This window comes from Ruditapes philippinarum, unplaced genomic scaffold, assembly GCF_026571515.1.
Source record: "Ruditapes philippinarum isolate M1 unplaced genomic scaffold, ASM2657151v2 ctg3037_1_1_1_1, whole genome shotgun sequence".
In the NCBI taxonomy this organism is placed as follows: domain Eukaryota; kingdom Metazoa; phylum Mollusca; class Bivalvia; order Venerida; family Veneridae; genus Ruditapes; species Ruditapes philippinarum.
The window spans coordinates 1,148-18,619 of record NW_026859267.1 but is presented as its reverse complement, the minus strand read 5'-3'; the positions used below and the strand labels follow the sequence as shown (position 1 = coordinate 18,619).

The following is a 17,472-nucleotide window of genomic DNA, read 5'->3' as shown; positions in this document are numbered from 1 at the left end:
TTTAAAGATATTTCATAATATTGGGAGATTACTTCAAACAATTTCTATTACAAAATATAATATTGTTTTTAGCTAGTATTCATTTTAAGTTATTTTTCAGATGGTTTTATATAAATGTGTCGAAGAAAAAATATTTAAACGTTTGAATTAAGATAAAGAATAGTGACTATAAGTCTGCGCACACTATTATTGGGAAACAATGGACAGAAAAAAATGATATAGGTTGGTAAAACGTTTGGAAGCTGGGATAAACTGTTGAACTTAAGAACGATTTTTTTCTGTTCATGTTAAAGCGCAGGCGCTGGGCTCCGTACAAGAGATTGTTGAGGTGTCAGGGGTCATGGAAGCGGACGTAATTGCATGCTTCTGATGATATCATAACGAGGGCATCAAAATATAAAGGGACACAATGTCCCAATTTCGCCACATTAACATACATGTACATGAAAACATAATGATTACAAGAAGTTGAATTAAGCATAGATATTTTGAGGTTTTTTTTGTTGCTAAAAGTGTTTTGTTTCTTGTTAAGTTTGAGAGAAATGTTAGGTCTTAGTATTTATACTTTTATGCAACTGTACTGTACCAAAATGACTGGGGCATCATTACTTTTAATTTAAAGAAAATACAACAATTATTAGTTCAACAAATATGTAGAGTCAGAATAATTTATATAATGTTTGCAGAAAAAGTCAAATATCAAAACAAGAAATAACAATTTTAACATCATGGTACGGAAAACAAAAAGTTTATCCTCCTTAGATAAATTAATATTCAGTTCAAAATAATTTTATTTAGTATCGACGAAATTTGACGAAGAAAATCATTGCCTGGTACAGTAAGACATGAAGAAATGGGACTACTTTACATGGTTTTACATGAAGATAAGAGCCTTTACAAAATGAATTGTTCAATATTAAAGTGGTACAGAAAAAATAAAGCAATAAAACAAACAAACAAACAAACAAATCACGAAACAACAATAACAATGAAATTAAATAATTGTTATCAATTACATTTATGACAGGTATGTAAAGACAAGTCAATATTTTTAATCTGAAAAAGAGGGGAAAATAGAAACAACAGGGATATTTCAAGTTTATGAACAAAAATATATATGTTTTACAATGATTGTATATTATGTATGTATATGTCTCATATTTATGTTCTATGTACTTATCTAGTGGCTTTCTTTTTTGTACTTTGAATAGAAATTGGAACGATATAAGCTTTGTATGTTTGGTAAGAGATTTAAAAAGATTGGTTTATTAATCTATTTACTAATTAATTTATAATTATCTCATTCTCGTTATGTACATACTTTTCTCATTATGTGTTTATTGAACCGCCGAACATGGCGATGGACATTGTAAAATGTTTTTGAATCTTGAACAATCTTGAAATCTTGATTAAAATCAGCTCTAAATAACGCACCGCTTTTAGATCTGAGCGTGACCATATACGATTTTTTTCTGGTGACAATAATTATTCACAAAGCCAATCATCGTCCAGCTTTCATAATTTTGAAAGCGATTTTAACCCTGGGCAAACCAATACTAATTAGTAAATTTCATGATTTCGAGAACAAATATGGCGTTGTCCATATAGCCGACAGGTGCATGTGTAAACAGGCAAAACAATATTGCCAATTAAAAATTTAATATTTTTTCAATTAATTTATTAAAAGTTACTTCAAACATTTTTTTGCTAACAAAAAAACAAACAATTTGTTCCACTTTCACGTAAAACGGTATTTTGATACTTCTTCTAATGCCTATGTAAAAACCGGTTTTATTGCATTGCTAAAAATAGCTTTCTCGGGAAATCCTAATTATAAAGAAGGCCGTCTTCAGATCTAAATAAAAGAAATAAGTAGATCTGAACTTTAGACAAATCGGATACATCATAAACAGGACAATTGCGTGTAGTTGAACTTAGTCAATAGAATCAATCTTAATAACAAAATTATAGAATAAGTAATTCATACCTGTAAGAGGTATGTCTACTACAATTATACAATAAGATATTTGTACTGGATAAACATCGTTTTTATTTGAATATATTGTAAGGTTATTCTAATTATATTTCCCGTGATATTTTAGGAAATGAGATATTCACCATTGTAAGAAGAACACATAATATTATATAAAAAATAAAACTAAATTTAAAAAGAATTAAATAGCTGAAAATTTAGTTGAAGCCGAATTCGTATTAAGGATTCTAAGGCCTTCTTTAAAACAAAAGAAAATAATAACCTGGGTTAAAGCTGCAACAATATTCATAACAGTCAGTTAGTGAAATCTTTGACTAATTATTCCAAAACTGTAAACAACAGTTACTCAAACGTTATCAGTATCACAATCACACAGGATGATCAAAACAAAACAGTTAAAACACAACGTGACATATTATATTATACAGTGTTAAGTCGTCAACATTGTGTCTTTGATCTTTGACAGAAATAAGTCTAAATCTTTCTTTGTTTCGATGCGGGCTTTGTTGTCAAATTTGTCTTTTATCATTATTACGCCGTCTACAGTCCATGTTCCGCTCACAACCATGTATTTGATTAATTTTCGAGTCTGCTGAAACAACAGGCTACGTGTGTGTGTACGGTCTGCATTGAGGTACACGCCGTTAAACTTTGAGTCTTTTAACTTGCTTTTATTACCGAGAAGATCAAGCACGATAACTGTCTGATGATGTCTTTTTGTTTCATATGTGAAGACGTAGCTTTGAATGCCTTAGCCCTGTGCGACCGATCCACGTCATCAATATTAAACTCGACCCCCACTGCCCCAAAACATCAAGCACGATTCTGTCCGTGGATTCGCCACTTTTTTGTTACGCCACTGATGCGTCACAAGTTACGGCGAGAGTAATGGTCAGATCTGTCTTATTTAGCCTCGGTTTCGAAGAGCCGGGTTTCGAACTCTGACACTCTGCTTGGCAAGCTTTATTTTCAGCCTCAAATACCTCGACTTTAGAGTTGATTTTCGACAAAACACCATTAATAAGATCACTAGCCATTGTTGAGAGTTTGGTCTGAAAAGTGCTTTTAAGAAGCGAGCTTATTTTTATAAGGTCTTCATCACAGAGGCGTATTTGTGTTACTGGATCCTCCATTTCAGAATTTTCAGACAGTGATCTGAGTTTTTTTGTTTCTTTTTGGTCAAAGGGAGACGACAGATCCCTCTTATTGCTTCAAGAAGACACAGGGGTGCTTTTGACCGATTTCTTTTCACTCATATGAACTAACGAGATAAGCTTTGGTGTATTGTTCACATATTTGTCAGGTTGACAAGATATGTCACGTCGATAAATAACGTTGTATGTTCATATATGGTATAAAGTTATTGGTATACGTGTTTATATAGCTATTCAATTGCGCGCGACACCAGAAAAATTCAAATCAAAGTTTACTTGCTCACCATTATAAGCATATCGTCAGTCTGTTTTATACTCCAAGCAACCATTTTTGTATTCATCCGTCATGAGATTATATGATATATTTATCCATAAATAGACAGCAAAAATTATTGTCCGCGCACTTTTTCTAACCATCCATTATTCTAACCAGACCCTTTTCACCACTTTTATAATGCCCATTTCCCCGTTTTCTCTTCCTGTATCGAGAAATACCACATGCCACGAATACTATGAAAACCAAGCCTGCAAATGCACAAGCAATTGAGATTCTCAGTGTTTTCTGACCGCTACCGCCACCTCCGTTATGATCGTCCGCAGGACACTTGGAAACACCTATTGATAAGTATAATGATATTTTATAACTCTTTGAATACAATTTAGTACATTATTTTCACATATTATTTACTAAGAGAATTATACTTACACCAATTGCAAAAAACAATAAATTTCTATAACTTAATTAAATTATCGAATGTTATTTCGATGTATACGATTGAAGTTACATTTGATAACATATGAATCGATATTTGAAATACATGTATACCAGAATATTAATTGTTTGACAATTCTATAGCAAAAGTATAAATACTATTCTATGTACACATAAATTTACTCTTTGTCAAGCAGAAGGCTTAAATTTTGGATAAACTGTCTTCAATAGAGTGTATTTAACCATTAGTTTAAATATCGCGTCTACCCGGATAAATGGGCGCGTGCTAGACGTTATCAACAATACCAAAGCAATAACAACATAAAACAACAACAAAAAATCGCAGCTACAGTTGTCATTACCTCGCTTCATTTTTGTTTTTGTTTTAAATTGTTTAATTATTTCATATTTGCGTCTAAATTAGCGAACGGCACATGGAAATTGCGAAAATATAAATTATAGTATTTACAGCTACAAGCCTCTAGAGTAGGAGCCAGTATATTTCAATGAAATCAACTATGAGAAAAATATACTTAGATTTTAGGAAAGGTATATTCATTTAAAATTAAAGAACTAGTTTATATCTCGTTTGAAGTTAATATAATTTTTTTTGCAGTATTTACACCATATTTCTACTGTGCGACGACTAACGCAGGTTAGGGGTACATATTGCATCTTCTGACCATTTTTAAGTGACGTTGTAATGTGTAAATTACTTTTTTGTGTTCACTTGACAATATTATACTTTTTAATGTATTTTAAACATTTTCATGAAAATAAGCATAAGATTGTAGGCATGCTGCTTAAAATGTTGCAAACTTGGTTTTCAAACCGTTAGTGACGAGGTACGAAATATTTTACACAGGGGTAAATTCCTTCATATTTTGCATAAGACAAGCTATAGCATAGATAATACTCATATATAATATATATACTTCTATCAATGAATTATAACTTGATCAATAATAGATAACCCGCAAGCATCACGTACCTGCGCCTGAGAAATCTGTGGAGTTCGTTTTCCCAAATGCTCTATACTGCATCTTGCTCAAGTCCATTTTCATATTTTTATTTTTCTCAAACTCAAGATCTTGTTTAGCATTGCATTTATACGAGCCGTCAACTCCAGCCGCAAACTTACCAACAGTGTCTTCTGCCGTGGCAGTAATGATGTCTCCTGAAGGTATAAATAAACAAACGAAAACCATAAATGTTTCATTAAATGTTTTTAATATTTTATGTTATAATGTCCTTGTTCAAAAATGAAACCAAATAAATTAAATTAAGAAAGAACATGTTTGTTCATTTGAGATTAAAAATGAGTATATTAACATGTTCAAACTAACTTTTTTTAAACAATGTTGATTTATACTGCATAAATGGTAAATGACAAAATATAATTGTTTAAAGATCCTGTAACACAATTTTTTATGGTTTTATATAAAAAATATGATGCTCAAATTAAGATTTATTAATTTTGTAAGTTCCAAAAAGCAATGCTTATAAAGATATTACAGAACTTAACATTTCATGTAAATAAAGGGAGGTAATAAAATATTATTTTCTATAAAGACTAAGTTAAATTTTTAAATAAGAAATGACTTCATATATTTTAATGATTACATATAATATGTACAAATATCTGCAGTTCATATTTTTCATATTCTTCGATGTTTGAAAATTGTTTTATAAATATAATTATATACATATATATTATTTCATTTATGTGTGGTATACAACCTCAATTAAAACATACATGATCTTTAAACTATTGCTATTTAACCGCTTTAATTTTTTATTTTGTGATTTGATATATTATATTTGAACGTTTTTAGATTGTATCTATATTCAACAAACGGAGGAAAAGCACATTTGCCGAGGTCCTGATCATACATTCTTTAAATGCTAAGGGGAGTGCTCTCATTTAACTTGCATAAATGTAAACACATCATCTTTGACAATTAAATGTACTAATTATCCTTAGACTGCCTGCTGGCGGTAACAGATTCTATGCGCGCGACCATTGCAGACCAAGATTTGCCGCTATTAAATCAGTTTTTTATTTTTATTCTTTCCTAAGAAGCATAAACAGTTTCGGATACTTTAGCAAACATTTAGCGCATCTTTACACTGTTTGCGAAAAACGTAAATGACGACATCGAAATATATGCACGGCCGTGCAATACCATGTTTACGGAGTGGCAAAAGCGGCACGGGTATGTGATGATTATTCATAAAGTACATCAGTGAAAACAAATATGAATTCTATTTACCTGCATTCTTTGCACCAGGAAAATGATCGTCGACTTGATATGTTACACTGGCATATTGCCATGAATAATCCGCTGTATCCGACAAAACTTTAATCAATTTGGCATTCTGTTCATTACTTATGCCGCCCTTGACGACAACAATGTTCAACATCCAAGTTGAGTTGAAGAACGCCAGCGTTATTTCTTGTGACGTCGCGGTGTAACTGCAATTTCCGTTAACATTTGCATCGTCAGGAACTGCAACCAATGCTTTAGTAGCCTAATAATGTAAGACATGGTTTGCTAGAATGTATAAGTCTAAGCAATAAATAAATGGTTTCTTAACGAAAATCTTAATATTCAACTAAGAGTGTGGCACATTTTAAATTCTTGACATTTATAGGGTAGAAAATCAAAACAAAATTGGAACATCCCTTATAATAATTAAAGTAAATGTGAATGTTTTACATCCTTTCTCGGTCCATTTATTTAGGACAAAGTAAATTCTAGTTGTTTCAAATGAAAACGTACAATTTGATAGTAGCATAGACATTGGACGGTATTCTTTTTTCCTGAAGCTCTTCGGGATTGTTTTATTTACAAAAAGAAGAAGAAGAAGACAAAGAGGAAGAAGAAGAAGCAGAAGGAAACAAAAGAGAAAAAAGAGAAAATGCATAACCGTCATTCAGTAAATAATTTTAAACTTACTCCTCCATCCTTCTCCTGATAAGATATTTCGAACGTTATATTTCCCTGTAAGACAATACACACTTCCTTATTGTCTCGAACCACATACTTATGATCACGCGGTGATTCAGTGGTAGATTTAGGCTTACTCGATGTACTTATTGGTTTTGTTGTTGTTTCTGGTGCTGGAATGTCTCGTTCTAGTGTGTGTGCTGTAAGCAGCGTGTATGAATCAGTAGTTGAATTTGTACGGTGGTGTGTGGAGAGTGTTAGCTGTGGTACGTGAGAAATACGTATAGCGATACACCAGCGCGTTGTGGTGTGTGCAACGGTAGCTAGTCCTGATGGTACAGGTGTGACTGTTATTGAAATAAGAAGATGTTGAGTCATATAGATGACATGCTGAAAGTATGTCCCGAGTTAATGGGTGAAGATTATGAAATCAATATATTTATCTTAAATATTTGTTTTATTTATTATAGGTAAAAATAATAAAATGTCATTTGTCTGTGATTAAAATAAGACAACAATTAAAAAAACGGTAAAATGTAGTGTGAAAATCTGTGAGTGCAACAAAGTCAAACATGGAAACAAATGGTTTATTTTACTACAATTAATCAAGCAGAAAATAACTCTAATGTTTTCCAGTCTATTTAGTTAATCAACAAAAACGAGTGAAATAGAATCCACAAAGAAAGCCCAAAACGAAAATGCGATACTTCCGTGCCATTTCACGAACAGAGCCGTATGATCCTAAAGTTAAAGAATGCATGTGCCCTAAATGAGAAAATAATGGGCGGAACTAAATAAAATCAATTTTAAAAGGGGTCAGAGGCTATGAAGCCATATCACAGATTAGACGTCAAAAGAAAAAAATAAAAAGTAGGCAACATTTCCTGTGGGTGATTTTACGATATTCCAGTAAGGAAAAGTGGAAAGTAGGAAAAGGCCGAATAGAAATAACCAAAGGTACCACAAACACAACAGTAGTGTCGTGTTGAACGATCTTCAAGGTGATAGTTAAGTCAACGTCCTTTAACAAATGTATGGAAGCCTTGGAGGGTCACTTTTGAGTTTCGACTTACGGATGTTTTACTTTTGACTTTCGATTTTTCACTTTTGATTTGTGACTTACGTCTTATGACTTTTGGCTTACCCATTTTACACGTGCTTTAGAAGCTGAAAGCAGCAACTTTGGTTTCAGGTATGTTTTTCAAACGTTTTAAATAATTTCATTCAAATTTTTCATGGAGGAGAGGATGTGTTTAGGAGGGAATTTAATGTTATTTGATATAATCCCATAGTGGTAATATATCACATATTTTAATTCCACAAGTGTGACTGTGTGTTTTGTGCAATCTGCTATGTTCTAAATATGTTCATTATATTAGTGCTGATTCATTTTTTGTCCTCATCACAAAATCTGTCCATGAGTAACAAACAAATAACTGATTTACAAGTAGACAGGGAATACAAGTTTTACGTCTTAAAATAGCATGGTGCACGGTATTAAACATGTATCGCAATTCAGCATTTTATTGAGCTAACACAGAATCAGTATTTCTCTGAAGTACTTAGATAGTGTTGACCAATTTCATAAAGAACGGCGAGTGCTATGTTCATACACACAAGTACAAAGTTAACTACTTATTATGATCGAGCATCATTTGCATTTAGCATCAATGTCTAATTTTGTTGTATATTTTAACAATTGAGAAAAGAACACTTAAGAACAAACAAAAAGATATAGGACCAGTTTGAACAAAATATCCTACTAGCATTTTAAATGTTATGTTTTTTTTGGCACCTATCAATCTTTAAAAGACGGAGCTCAGAGATTTACCCATTTTATATAATATGAATGTATAAAGATTTAGATAAAAGATAAACTCTTATTTCAGACACAACTACAGGACAAAAGGTAACGAGGATGAAAACCTTGATGTTGATCTGTGTCTTCATCATTATACTGTTCGGCATTACCAAAGCTACCGTGCCAAGATACCTACCCTTAACATCTATAACAAACAAAACTCTGTTGATAATAGAGAACTTTCTGGTACGTCATGGCATTACGACGTCATTTAGTACAGTTAATAGACTTTTTAAACGCTTAAATTTAAAACGGCGTAATGGAATATATACTCCTTTTGAAACTGTGTCTGATGTTATAAACAGAGAAATACAAAGAAGTGGACAGTACAATGCATAGGATACCGTACAATATGGCGTAGGTTAATGCTGGATTACCACATGTACATCAAGGGGGACGACGTCATGGAAATAATGAGAGCGCTTGATCCTACGCCAAAGGACAGTTTTATGTGACATATGGACGGTTAAGACAAACTTAAACCATAAGCATTTTGTATCCATGGTGCTGTGAATGGGTATAGTATAAAAATAATATAAATAGAGATTTCGGACTCAAATAACGACCCACACCTTATTGCAAGATACTTTTAAACACCTTTAATGAACATTATCAAGCCCCCCCCCACCCAATACGACGATGTGATTTTGGTACGGAAAACTGCATTGCTTTACTATTGCAGAAATACTTCAGACACGATTCTACAGATCCGATTGCTGGTACTCGAAGCGTTGTAGCTGGAAAAAGCACATCTAACTAACGCATTGAGAAGTGGTAGTGTACATTACGACAAAATGGAATCCATTGGTGGATTAATTTTTTTCAAAGACTTACGCGATACATGTGTTTTAATGATCTGGACCCGATACAATGAGAGAACTTAAAATTTTGCTTTATGGACCTCATACAAACCTAGTTAGACCAGATTGAACATAAATAAGGCAACAAACCAGTTCTTCTGTTATTTGTGGTAAACCTGACACACTGTTTTTTTTTGTACCAGGTCTGTATGAAACTCACAACTTCAGCAATGCAGTTAACTTGAGAGATGTATATATTTGCAAAGAACATGTATTCACGCCCAAAAAGACAATGCGGAATTCGTAGAATTAGCACCCCTTCTGAAGCCAGATCTGCAGATGCCATTGGACGCTGATTCAGTACTACAACTGTGTACCGAGTTGAACGATTTAATTTTGAGAATAGATTATCATTTAAGTTATAACCACTCTAATTTGCACTATAAGGCATTGTAAAATTGATAACATTGTTGAGTGGTATACCTAAAGGACACCTGTATGCAAAATTTAAGCAAAATTTACCGTACGGATTTGAGTTGTAGGCATTATTTTGAGTCAGAACATATACATGAAAAAGGCTTTTTAAAAGAAATACATGTACTGAAAGTCTAAAAAGTATCCGTGTCATCTCATTTAAGCATGTTTTGCAAGTGTTGTTTGTTTAGATGCAAATAATAACATTCTAGTAGTGAACTATGCATGTTAAATGCATGACTATTCTCGACAGAATACAAATATGCATGGAAATATTTCTCTTCCCCACCCATTTGAACATTTTCTATCATATCATTCTAAATTTAAAAAAAATCACTAAAATTACATTTAGTCAAAGGGCATGTATCAAAGTATGCTAAAATCTTTCTAGAAGTATATTGATTCATTTTGTGAAATATGGAAGGCTTTTACCGGCTAGTTTGTAATGTATAAAGCATTGAAAATGTTATATGTCGTATTTGCTCTTAGATTTAGCATTTACTAGGCAATGAATATCTGTAAAAAAGATAATAATATAAAACGAGCATATTTTTCCATTTAAATATACCTAGAAAAATACAAGAATACTGTTAAAAGAAGAAAATGAAGAAAAAAAAGTTGGCTCCATACCGGGATTCGAACCCGGAACCCCTTACAGGACTAGTTCTGTCCCGACCGAGATTGCACATCATCTACTGAATAGATTGGTACCATGATATATAAGTTATACGTATAATTTCAAGTATGTTAATTAGATTCAAACGTCTTATTCATTCGCAAGAAATAGCAACCATACGAGTATTATGGTATTTAAAAGGAATATATATGATTGTTATTTCAAAAATAATAATTGATCTATGTAATAAATGCTGACTTATTTTCTCGGTTTTTTTAGGTTTTTGCCTTGTGACTTTTCACTTATAATTTATCACTTTTTACTTATGACTTTTATCTTTTGACTTATAACTTTTGCCATTTGCTGTTACTCTTTGCCTTTGTATAAACATTAGTTTACTTGATTTTAGATTGCAAAATAAGCAAATTTGTGATACAATCACCAAACGCAAGGGAGCACATCAGCCGAGAGTGGTGTTGAAGTCATATAATGTTTACATGTACATTAAGCCACTAGCCTCATTTTTGCATTAGAATTATTGCATTCATATGTTTTTATCATAGTTGATCTTTTTACGTGAAGAATCAACATCAATTGTTTATGTGAAATCATATTATAGAAGTTTTAGTTCTCGTCATTTATTTTTAATTGCCGTCTGCAGCATTAAGTATTAAAGTAAGTAAACTATTCTTGATAAATAACGATTTTTTTATTCAGATTAAACAGTTCTGAACTATTTTCTAGATGTGTAGCTTTATTACAAATTTAATTAACATTGTAAAGAGGGTACAAGCGTTAGGCATTATAATACATTAAATTAAAGAAGATACATATACGGAATATTATTAAGTAGTACCTTTTTAAGGCTTTGTATTTTGCTATAAGTAGCGATGGAAAATTGATATCTCGCGAGACCGAAGGTCGAGTGAGATATCAATTTTCCAATGTTGCAAGTAGAAAAATGCATAGCCTCAGAAAGCTTCTACAACATAATTTAACTTTTATTATATACTTTTCGTTTTAAGTAAAATGATTTTCATTAAACTTCACTTCTATAAGAAATTTCAGAAAGTGAAAAATAAATTTATGACTGACGGATGAATACGTACTTAATGCAAAACCGGCGACGCCTCTTATAATTTTGGTTCCCGTTTCCTCACAGCTAAGATCGGAACCAAAGTCAAAAATAATCCGGCATTTACATATATGGTTCCGTATTTGTCACTAACATAACACGGAATTTTCTATCCGTTGGAAGAACATTTGTAGGTATAAAATAAATTTTAGAGAACGGTTTTGACACAGATATGACTTGAAAACTCTTGATGATTTCTACTTCAAACTTGTACATGTACTTATTTACATTTTCATATTATATCTGGTCCTGATTGATAAAAATACATTGTCCTCATTTGTTGACAATTTATTATTGTGTTATTGTAACTTTGTTATAACCAAAATAGACTTGCAATTTACCACCGGAATAAACAGTATTTAAATGTTACAGAGAATTTATTTATCTATGTAGAGATAGTGTTCCATTAAAATTATAAGTAAGAGGTTGAAATGAGCAGAGAAGAAATAGAATAGCAATCACTAAAGAAGTAAACTGTGAGGAACCAGCCAACTTCCTCAACAGACTATCTAAATATACCTCTACTGAGAGACCACACTACCAAAGGTTTTTTACCTCACAGTCTAGACCGTCACAGGTTGGCAGAGCTATCAATAATGTTTTTGGAATAAAATGCGTTTAAACAGATAACAACAAACAATTTTTATTCTACAACCGTGCTTTATTTTATTTAACAAAATCGTTGTCTTATAAGAAACAAATGTATTAGATAGGCAAAACAAACTGAAATTGAGCTTCATTATATTTAATTTATAAAAAGAGATAAGAAATACAGAGGTTAGCATTTTTTCTAAAATAGCACATGTGCCTTACTTAGCTTACACTTAGGAACAGCTAAAAATAAACACTGCCACCAACAAAAACTTCAAGTATTTACGTCACAGATGACATATATACATGCAATAGTTCTACAAAACAACACATTGTTGATACGTTACTGATGAAAAACTAAGACAATCATGAGTGTTCTAATGAAGCTTTTGAAAACATAAGATAAATTAGGTAAACTAGCAACGCTAGAGTGTCTGTATCATTATTGAAGTCAAGATTTTTAAAATCATTGTCAGAGCGTTATTTCTTATTTCCAAATGTTCAAAAGAAAGAAAAACCAAACAAACAAACAAACAAAAAAAAACAAAAACAAACACAGTCTCTAGCTATAAATTTCCTTGTTAACTTTAAGAAACTGTATATATTGTATAATATATATATTAAATAACGTCCACAAGTTGTTTTTTTTTTTTCGAAGAATAACCGACTTTATATGGAAATCTCATAGTTTTTCCAAACCCACAGCATGTCGAAAAAGGGAATGTTTAACTTAGGAGAACGATTAAATGTTATAATCAAAAGTTTTGTTAACAACACAAGTAAATTCAAGTTGATGCCTTCAACAGTTTTTGAGATAATTATGAGTTTAACAAAATGTAAAAATGAAAAAAAAAAAAAGAAAAAGGGGGGACTTTCTAAATGTTTGATAGCTATGATAGCAAGAAATATGTATCTTTCTGCCTCGCCAAGCTATATGAACATGCAAAGTTTGATTTCGATACCTTTCTTTTAAGTTTTAAAATTTTCAACGGGCAAATACTGAAAATTATGAAAGCCAGAATTATGAATACATGATTTTTCACACTTTTCTCTGTCTCACCATGACCTGTCTATAGATACAAGTTTTATACCATATTGGAGATATGGACAGTATAAAATAAACGTGGCGGGACGTTACATTGCGTGTTCGCAATAAAGCGTCCACAATAAGTCATTGGGTTAAAACTTAAAAATTATCGAGCGTCTGAAATTTCTTGTATTCCGAAAATGTCTGAATAATTACATAGACAATAACGAAGAAAACCAAATCACCAGTGTTTAGAAATTTTGCATTTGCTAAACTGTACTACTTTCCACTCAGAACGGACGCTGTTTTGCAATGAATCCTCTTAGTCTTCTAAACTGGCTCCGAAAACTTGACAAATATGTATTGCTGATGTTCTTGCAACTGTTTTGTAGTTGAAACCATTCGACAGCACGTCCTTAATTCCTACAGGTAGCTTTATACTAGAATTAAAATTAAAAAACATTAAAAGTATGTGTTATTCTCAATTGAAATAAATACATATACATACAAAATGAAATACAAAAAAATCCCTTAATACATAACTGTATACAAAAGTTTATATTCAAATAAATGCACTCTGTACTTGGTAGGTGTCCTAAGTTATTGATACTGAACAAGTGAATAAAGTTTCAAAAATGGGCATAAGTATGTCAAATTGTAAGCCACTCATACGAAAACTTGGTCATTGACCTTAGATGTCAACACTTTAATATGTGTTTTAAATTTCAAAGGAATCACTAAAAATAGTGTTTGAGAACCATTTTTCATGAAAATTCTAAACCATAATTCAAAGTCGAAAAAGAGGCATAATTGATAACAATGCAATTCAGAGATTTATAACTTTAGAGCGTGTTTTTAACAAGTTTTCAAAGCTGTATGATTATTGTTTTTGAAATAACCATGTTTCATGAAACTTCTTAACTACAAATTTCTATGTCAAAAATAAGGCATATAATTTGGTCTATATTCAGTATTAGATGGACGAAGAATGAACTACGGGTGAAAACCGATTGAAACTGCAGCAAACAACAATGCGAGACTGGTTTGGATTTAAAACTGGAACCCATATAAAAATAAAGTGTTTGATTCATACGCTGTATGTCAATTTGAGATTATATATCCCTGTACCGGAAATCAAAATAAAAAATGGATACCCAATGCAATGAAATACAAGCAAAGTATTTTCTTTTCTTAATCAATTAAAAAGGCTTAATATATAAGAATAACATTCTCTTCTTGCATATGAGCCCACATATTTTGTGTTTTAAATAAGTCTCCAGGAAACTTAGGTAAATGAACTTACCTCGTCTGAATTGTTGTCATATTCTGTCATATTTTCCTTTGAAATTATGAGGCAAGCACGTGGAACAATAACAAAATCCATAAGTCAAAAATCAAAAGTCATAAATCAGAAGTCATAAATCAAAAGTCATAAGTCAAAAGTCATAAGAATATAGTAAAATAAATCTATAAGTCGAAACTCAAAAGTGACCCTCCAAGGCTTCCATACAAATGTGACATGTGTAGAGGAAAATTTAGCTTTTCTTTGGCACAGGGATACAGCCTATACTCGGCTGTTACATACAGGAAAAGAATAAAATTGATAATATATCAGAAACGCTCAATTAAAGCAATGAATTACGTTAAGCCTGGTCATGTAAATATTTTACTTTGACTGACTTAAATATGTATGTTTTTAAAAGAAATAAATAAAGTAGACATGTATATATTTTTACCTGGCCCAAAGACGCTGTTTATTATGTCGTACGCTTGCACTTGTAAATTGGTAATCATCATTGTTAAATGGAAATTATTGGTTGAATTGAACGCAACCGTTTCCTCAGAAATACATTTGTATGAGTTTGGTGAATCCGTTCCTATTGGAAGATGATGTGTGTCATTTAATTGTACTGGGAGTGTAGAATTCATATCTTGAAAGTGCTTTTTGGCGTCCAACATAAATCTCATTGACACATTGACATTATTGTTCTGTATTGTAAATCTAAACATGAGCATTTCTTCAGATGGGAACAGTTTCACAGATAAAACAGATGTTGAACCAAGAAATACATTTCCACATTTGCTAGAGGCACCAATTACTGATGCTCCTTTTAAATCGAACAAGTTAGCAACCTGAAATTGTAAAGAAACAAAATGATGTAGTACAAAAAAGTATCGGGTATATTGTAATTCTTATAATTAAGAGGAATCTATTAAATTTACATTCGGTATAATTTGTTCATACAATTTATGTTTTAAAACATAAAGAAATGAAATTGTAATGTTCCCTGACAAAATAAATGATTGCACATTACACTGCTCTGTAACACTACAGGTCGGTTTGATTTGAATGAGTAATGACAATGTTACAACGATCCTACTGTATTAAAAATGTTATTTACATTCATTTTAGTTTAATTTATATTCTGACATTAGAGATTTATTGAAACTACGTTTGCTTTTGTCCAATATGCCTCTTTTTTAATATTCATTGCGCTCGCTTGATTGATTTCTCTTTCCAAATTTCAAGAATTTTTATACTATAAACTGAATGAGGTGTGTGAAAGATGTAGTAAAAGTGCACCCTATTTAACCCTGGTTTTATCTGGTCCTATGGGATTAATAGTATAAAATACAACTAATAAAGGGGAATATGATAGACCAGTAAAACATTTTGTATGACTTTAATTTTGGTGTGACTCTACCTTTCCTGAGATTTCGGTACTTCGACACAATTTTCAAGTTGCATAATATTTACGACGTATCGCCTATTTCTTGATTCCTGTTCTTATATTCTTTTATTTGTTGCAATCACTCTCTGAATTCACCAAATAAATTCTGAAGTTTATATATACAACAGTATTACCTGTGACTTGTAAGTAAGTTGAAACGTTGCATCTATATTCATAAGGATACAGGCACCTCCGGTTAGTTTGCTCTTTACTTTAAAATGAGTACAGTTGGCTGAAAATATACGTATTGAGTCATTATTTGTACTTTTGTTATTCCTCTCTGTTTAATGCCGATTTTAACATAAATTATGTAATTGGTCATATCTAGGCGGTCTATCTTCCTAACCGATGTGACTGGATAACTAACCAGTAAATACTTATTTTTCTGCAAGTGACCGACTACTTATCCCAGCTGATTTCTGAATCAGGGGTTAGTGACAGGTAAATAGACACATATGACTGAGATAAATTGTCATGCAGAAAATAACGCCCTACCCGAGGATCTAGCGTCCTCTGAATTTATAATCCGATGCTCTCTCTCTTGAGCTAAGCGGGCTGACGTCATGTGTAGCAATAATATTTCATTTAAAAATCATTAAAGACATTTAATAATTATAGAACAAATATGTACAAACTAGAAAGAAAAGCTCCAAGTACAAAAACTGCAATAACTTCTAATTTCCTCATGCTCGTATTTTTCACAGGCTATAATTTAAACAAACACCACACATAAAGTTGTCATTTCTTTACCGTAACAGTTTAACGTCCATTATACAATTGATATATTCAACATTATTATTAAGGTTTGATTATAATTATCATCATTGGACCGGAAACAGAAAGGGGTGGGGTGAGGCTAAGCGGTTCACTGGGTGATAAACTGTAAGATAGATAACGATTAAGGAAATCAGACATGGCCATAGATCTATCTAAATATCACAAATGTTATCATCATTTTAAATATAAGTGGATTAAAAATACTACTTTGTACTTGTTGTAAGATTCATATTGATTACATTTAGATAAACATTATTGTTGTGAAATATCATTACGATAAAAATCGGACTTTAATTAATTACTGTAAACATTTTTTATATAAAGTCATAAAATGAATTTTTCAACATGTAACTATAATTATGTTATCTATATATGATAAAATACATGTCAACAATCAAACTGGTGATATATTTGCTAAATGTCAATATTCTAAAATCAATTTAAATATCAAGGAAATCTAGTAAGAACAATGGTTCGATTTTCGGTCGCTTTGCTTTACTAAAACACATCTTAAAACCGTTGTCATAGAATCATTCTCTATGGTTTATCGCAAAGACGTCACATGTCAGTCTGGTTGAATGTTAGTCTATGTTTCCGATACATGTATTTCCAAACGTAAATCCGATTTGAAAGATTTCTTACAGGAATC

At 31.6% G+C, this 17,472-nt stretch overlaps 1 protein-coding gene across 1 annotated transcript; it reads right to left on the bottom strand.

Moving 5' to 3' along the window:
* Positions 1–469: 469 nt before the first annotated feature.
* On the bottom strand, positions 470–17,238 carry LOC132755903 (uncharacterized). Its single transcript, XM_060746840.1, has 7 exons — positions 16,682–17,238; positions 16,181–16,278; positions 15,051–15,447; positions 6,820–7,157; positions 6,133–6,391; positions 4,851–5,036; positions 470–3,762 (listed from the first exon to the last, which is right to left on the bottom strand). Exons 1-7 carry the CDS (start codon positions 16,731–16,733, stop codon positions 3,557–3,559), a joined length of 1,536 nt encoding a protein of 511 aa, XP_060602823.1. The 5' UTR covers positions 16,734–17,238; the 3' UTR covers positions 470–3,556.
* Positions 17,239–17,472: the final 234 nt, after the last annotated feature.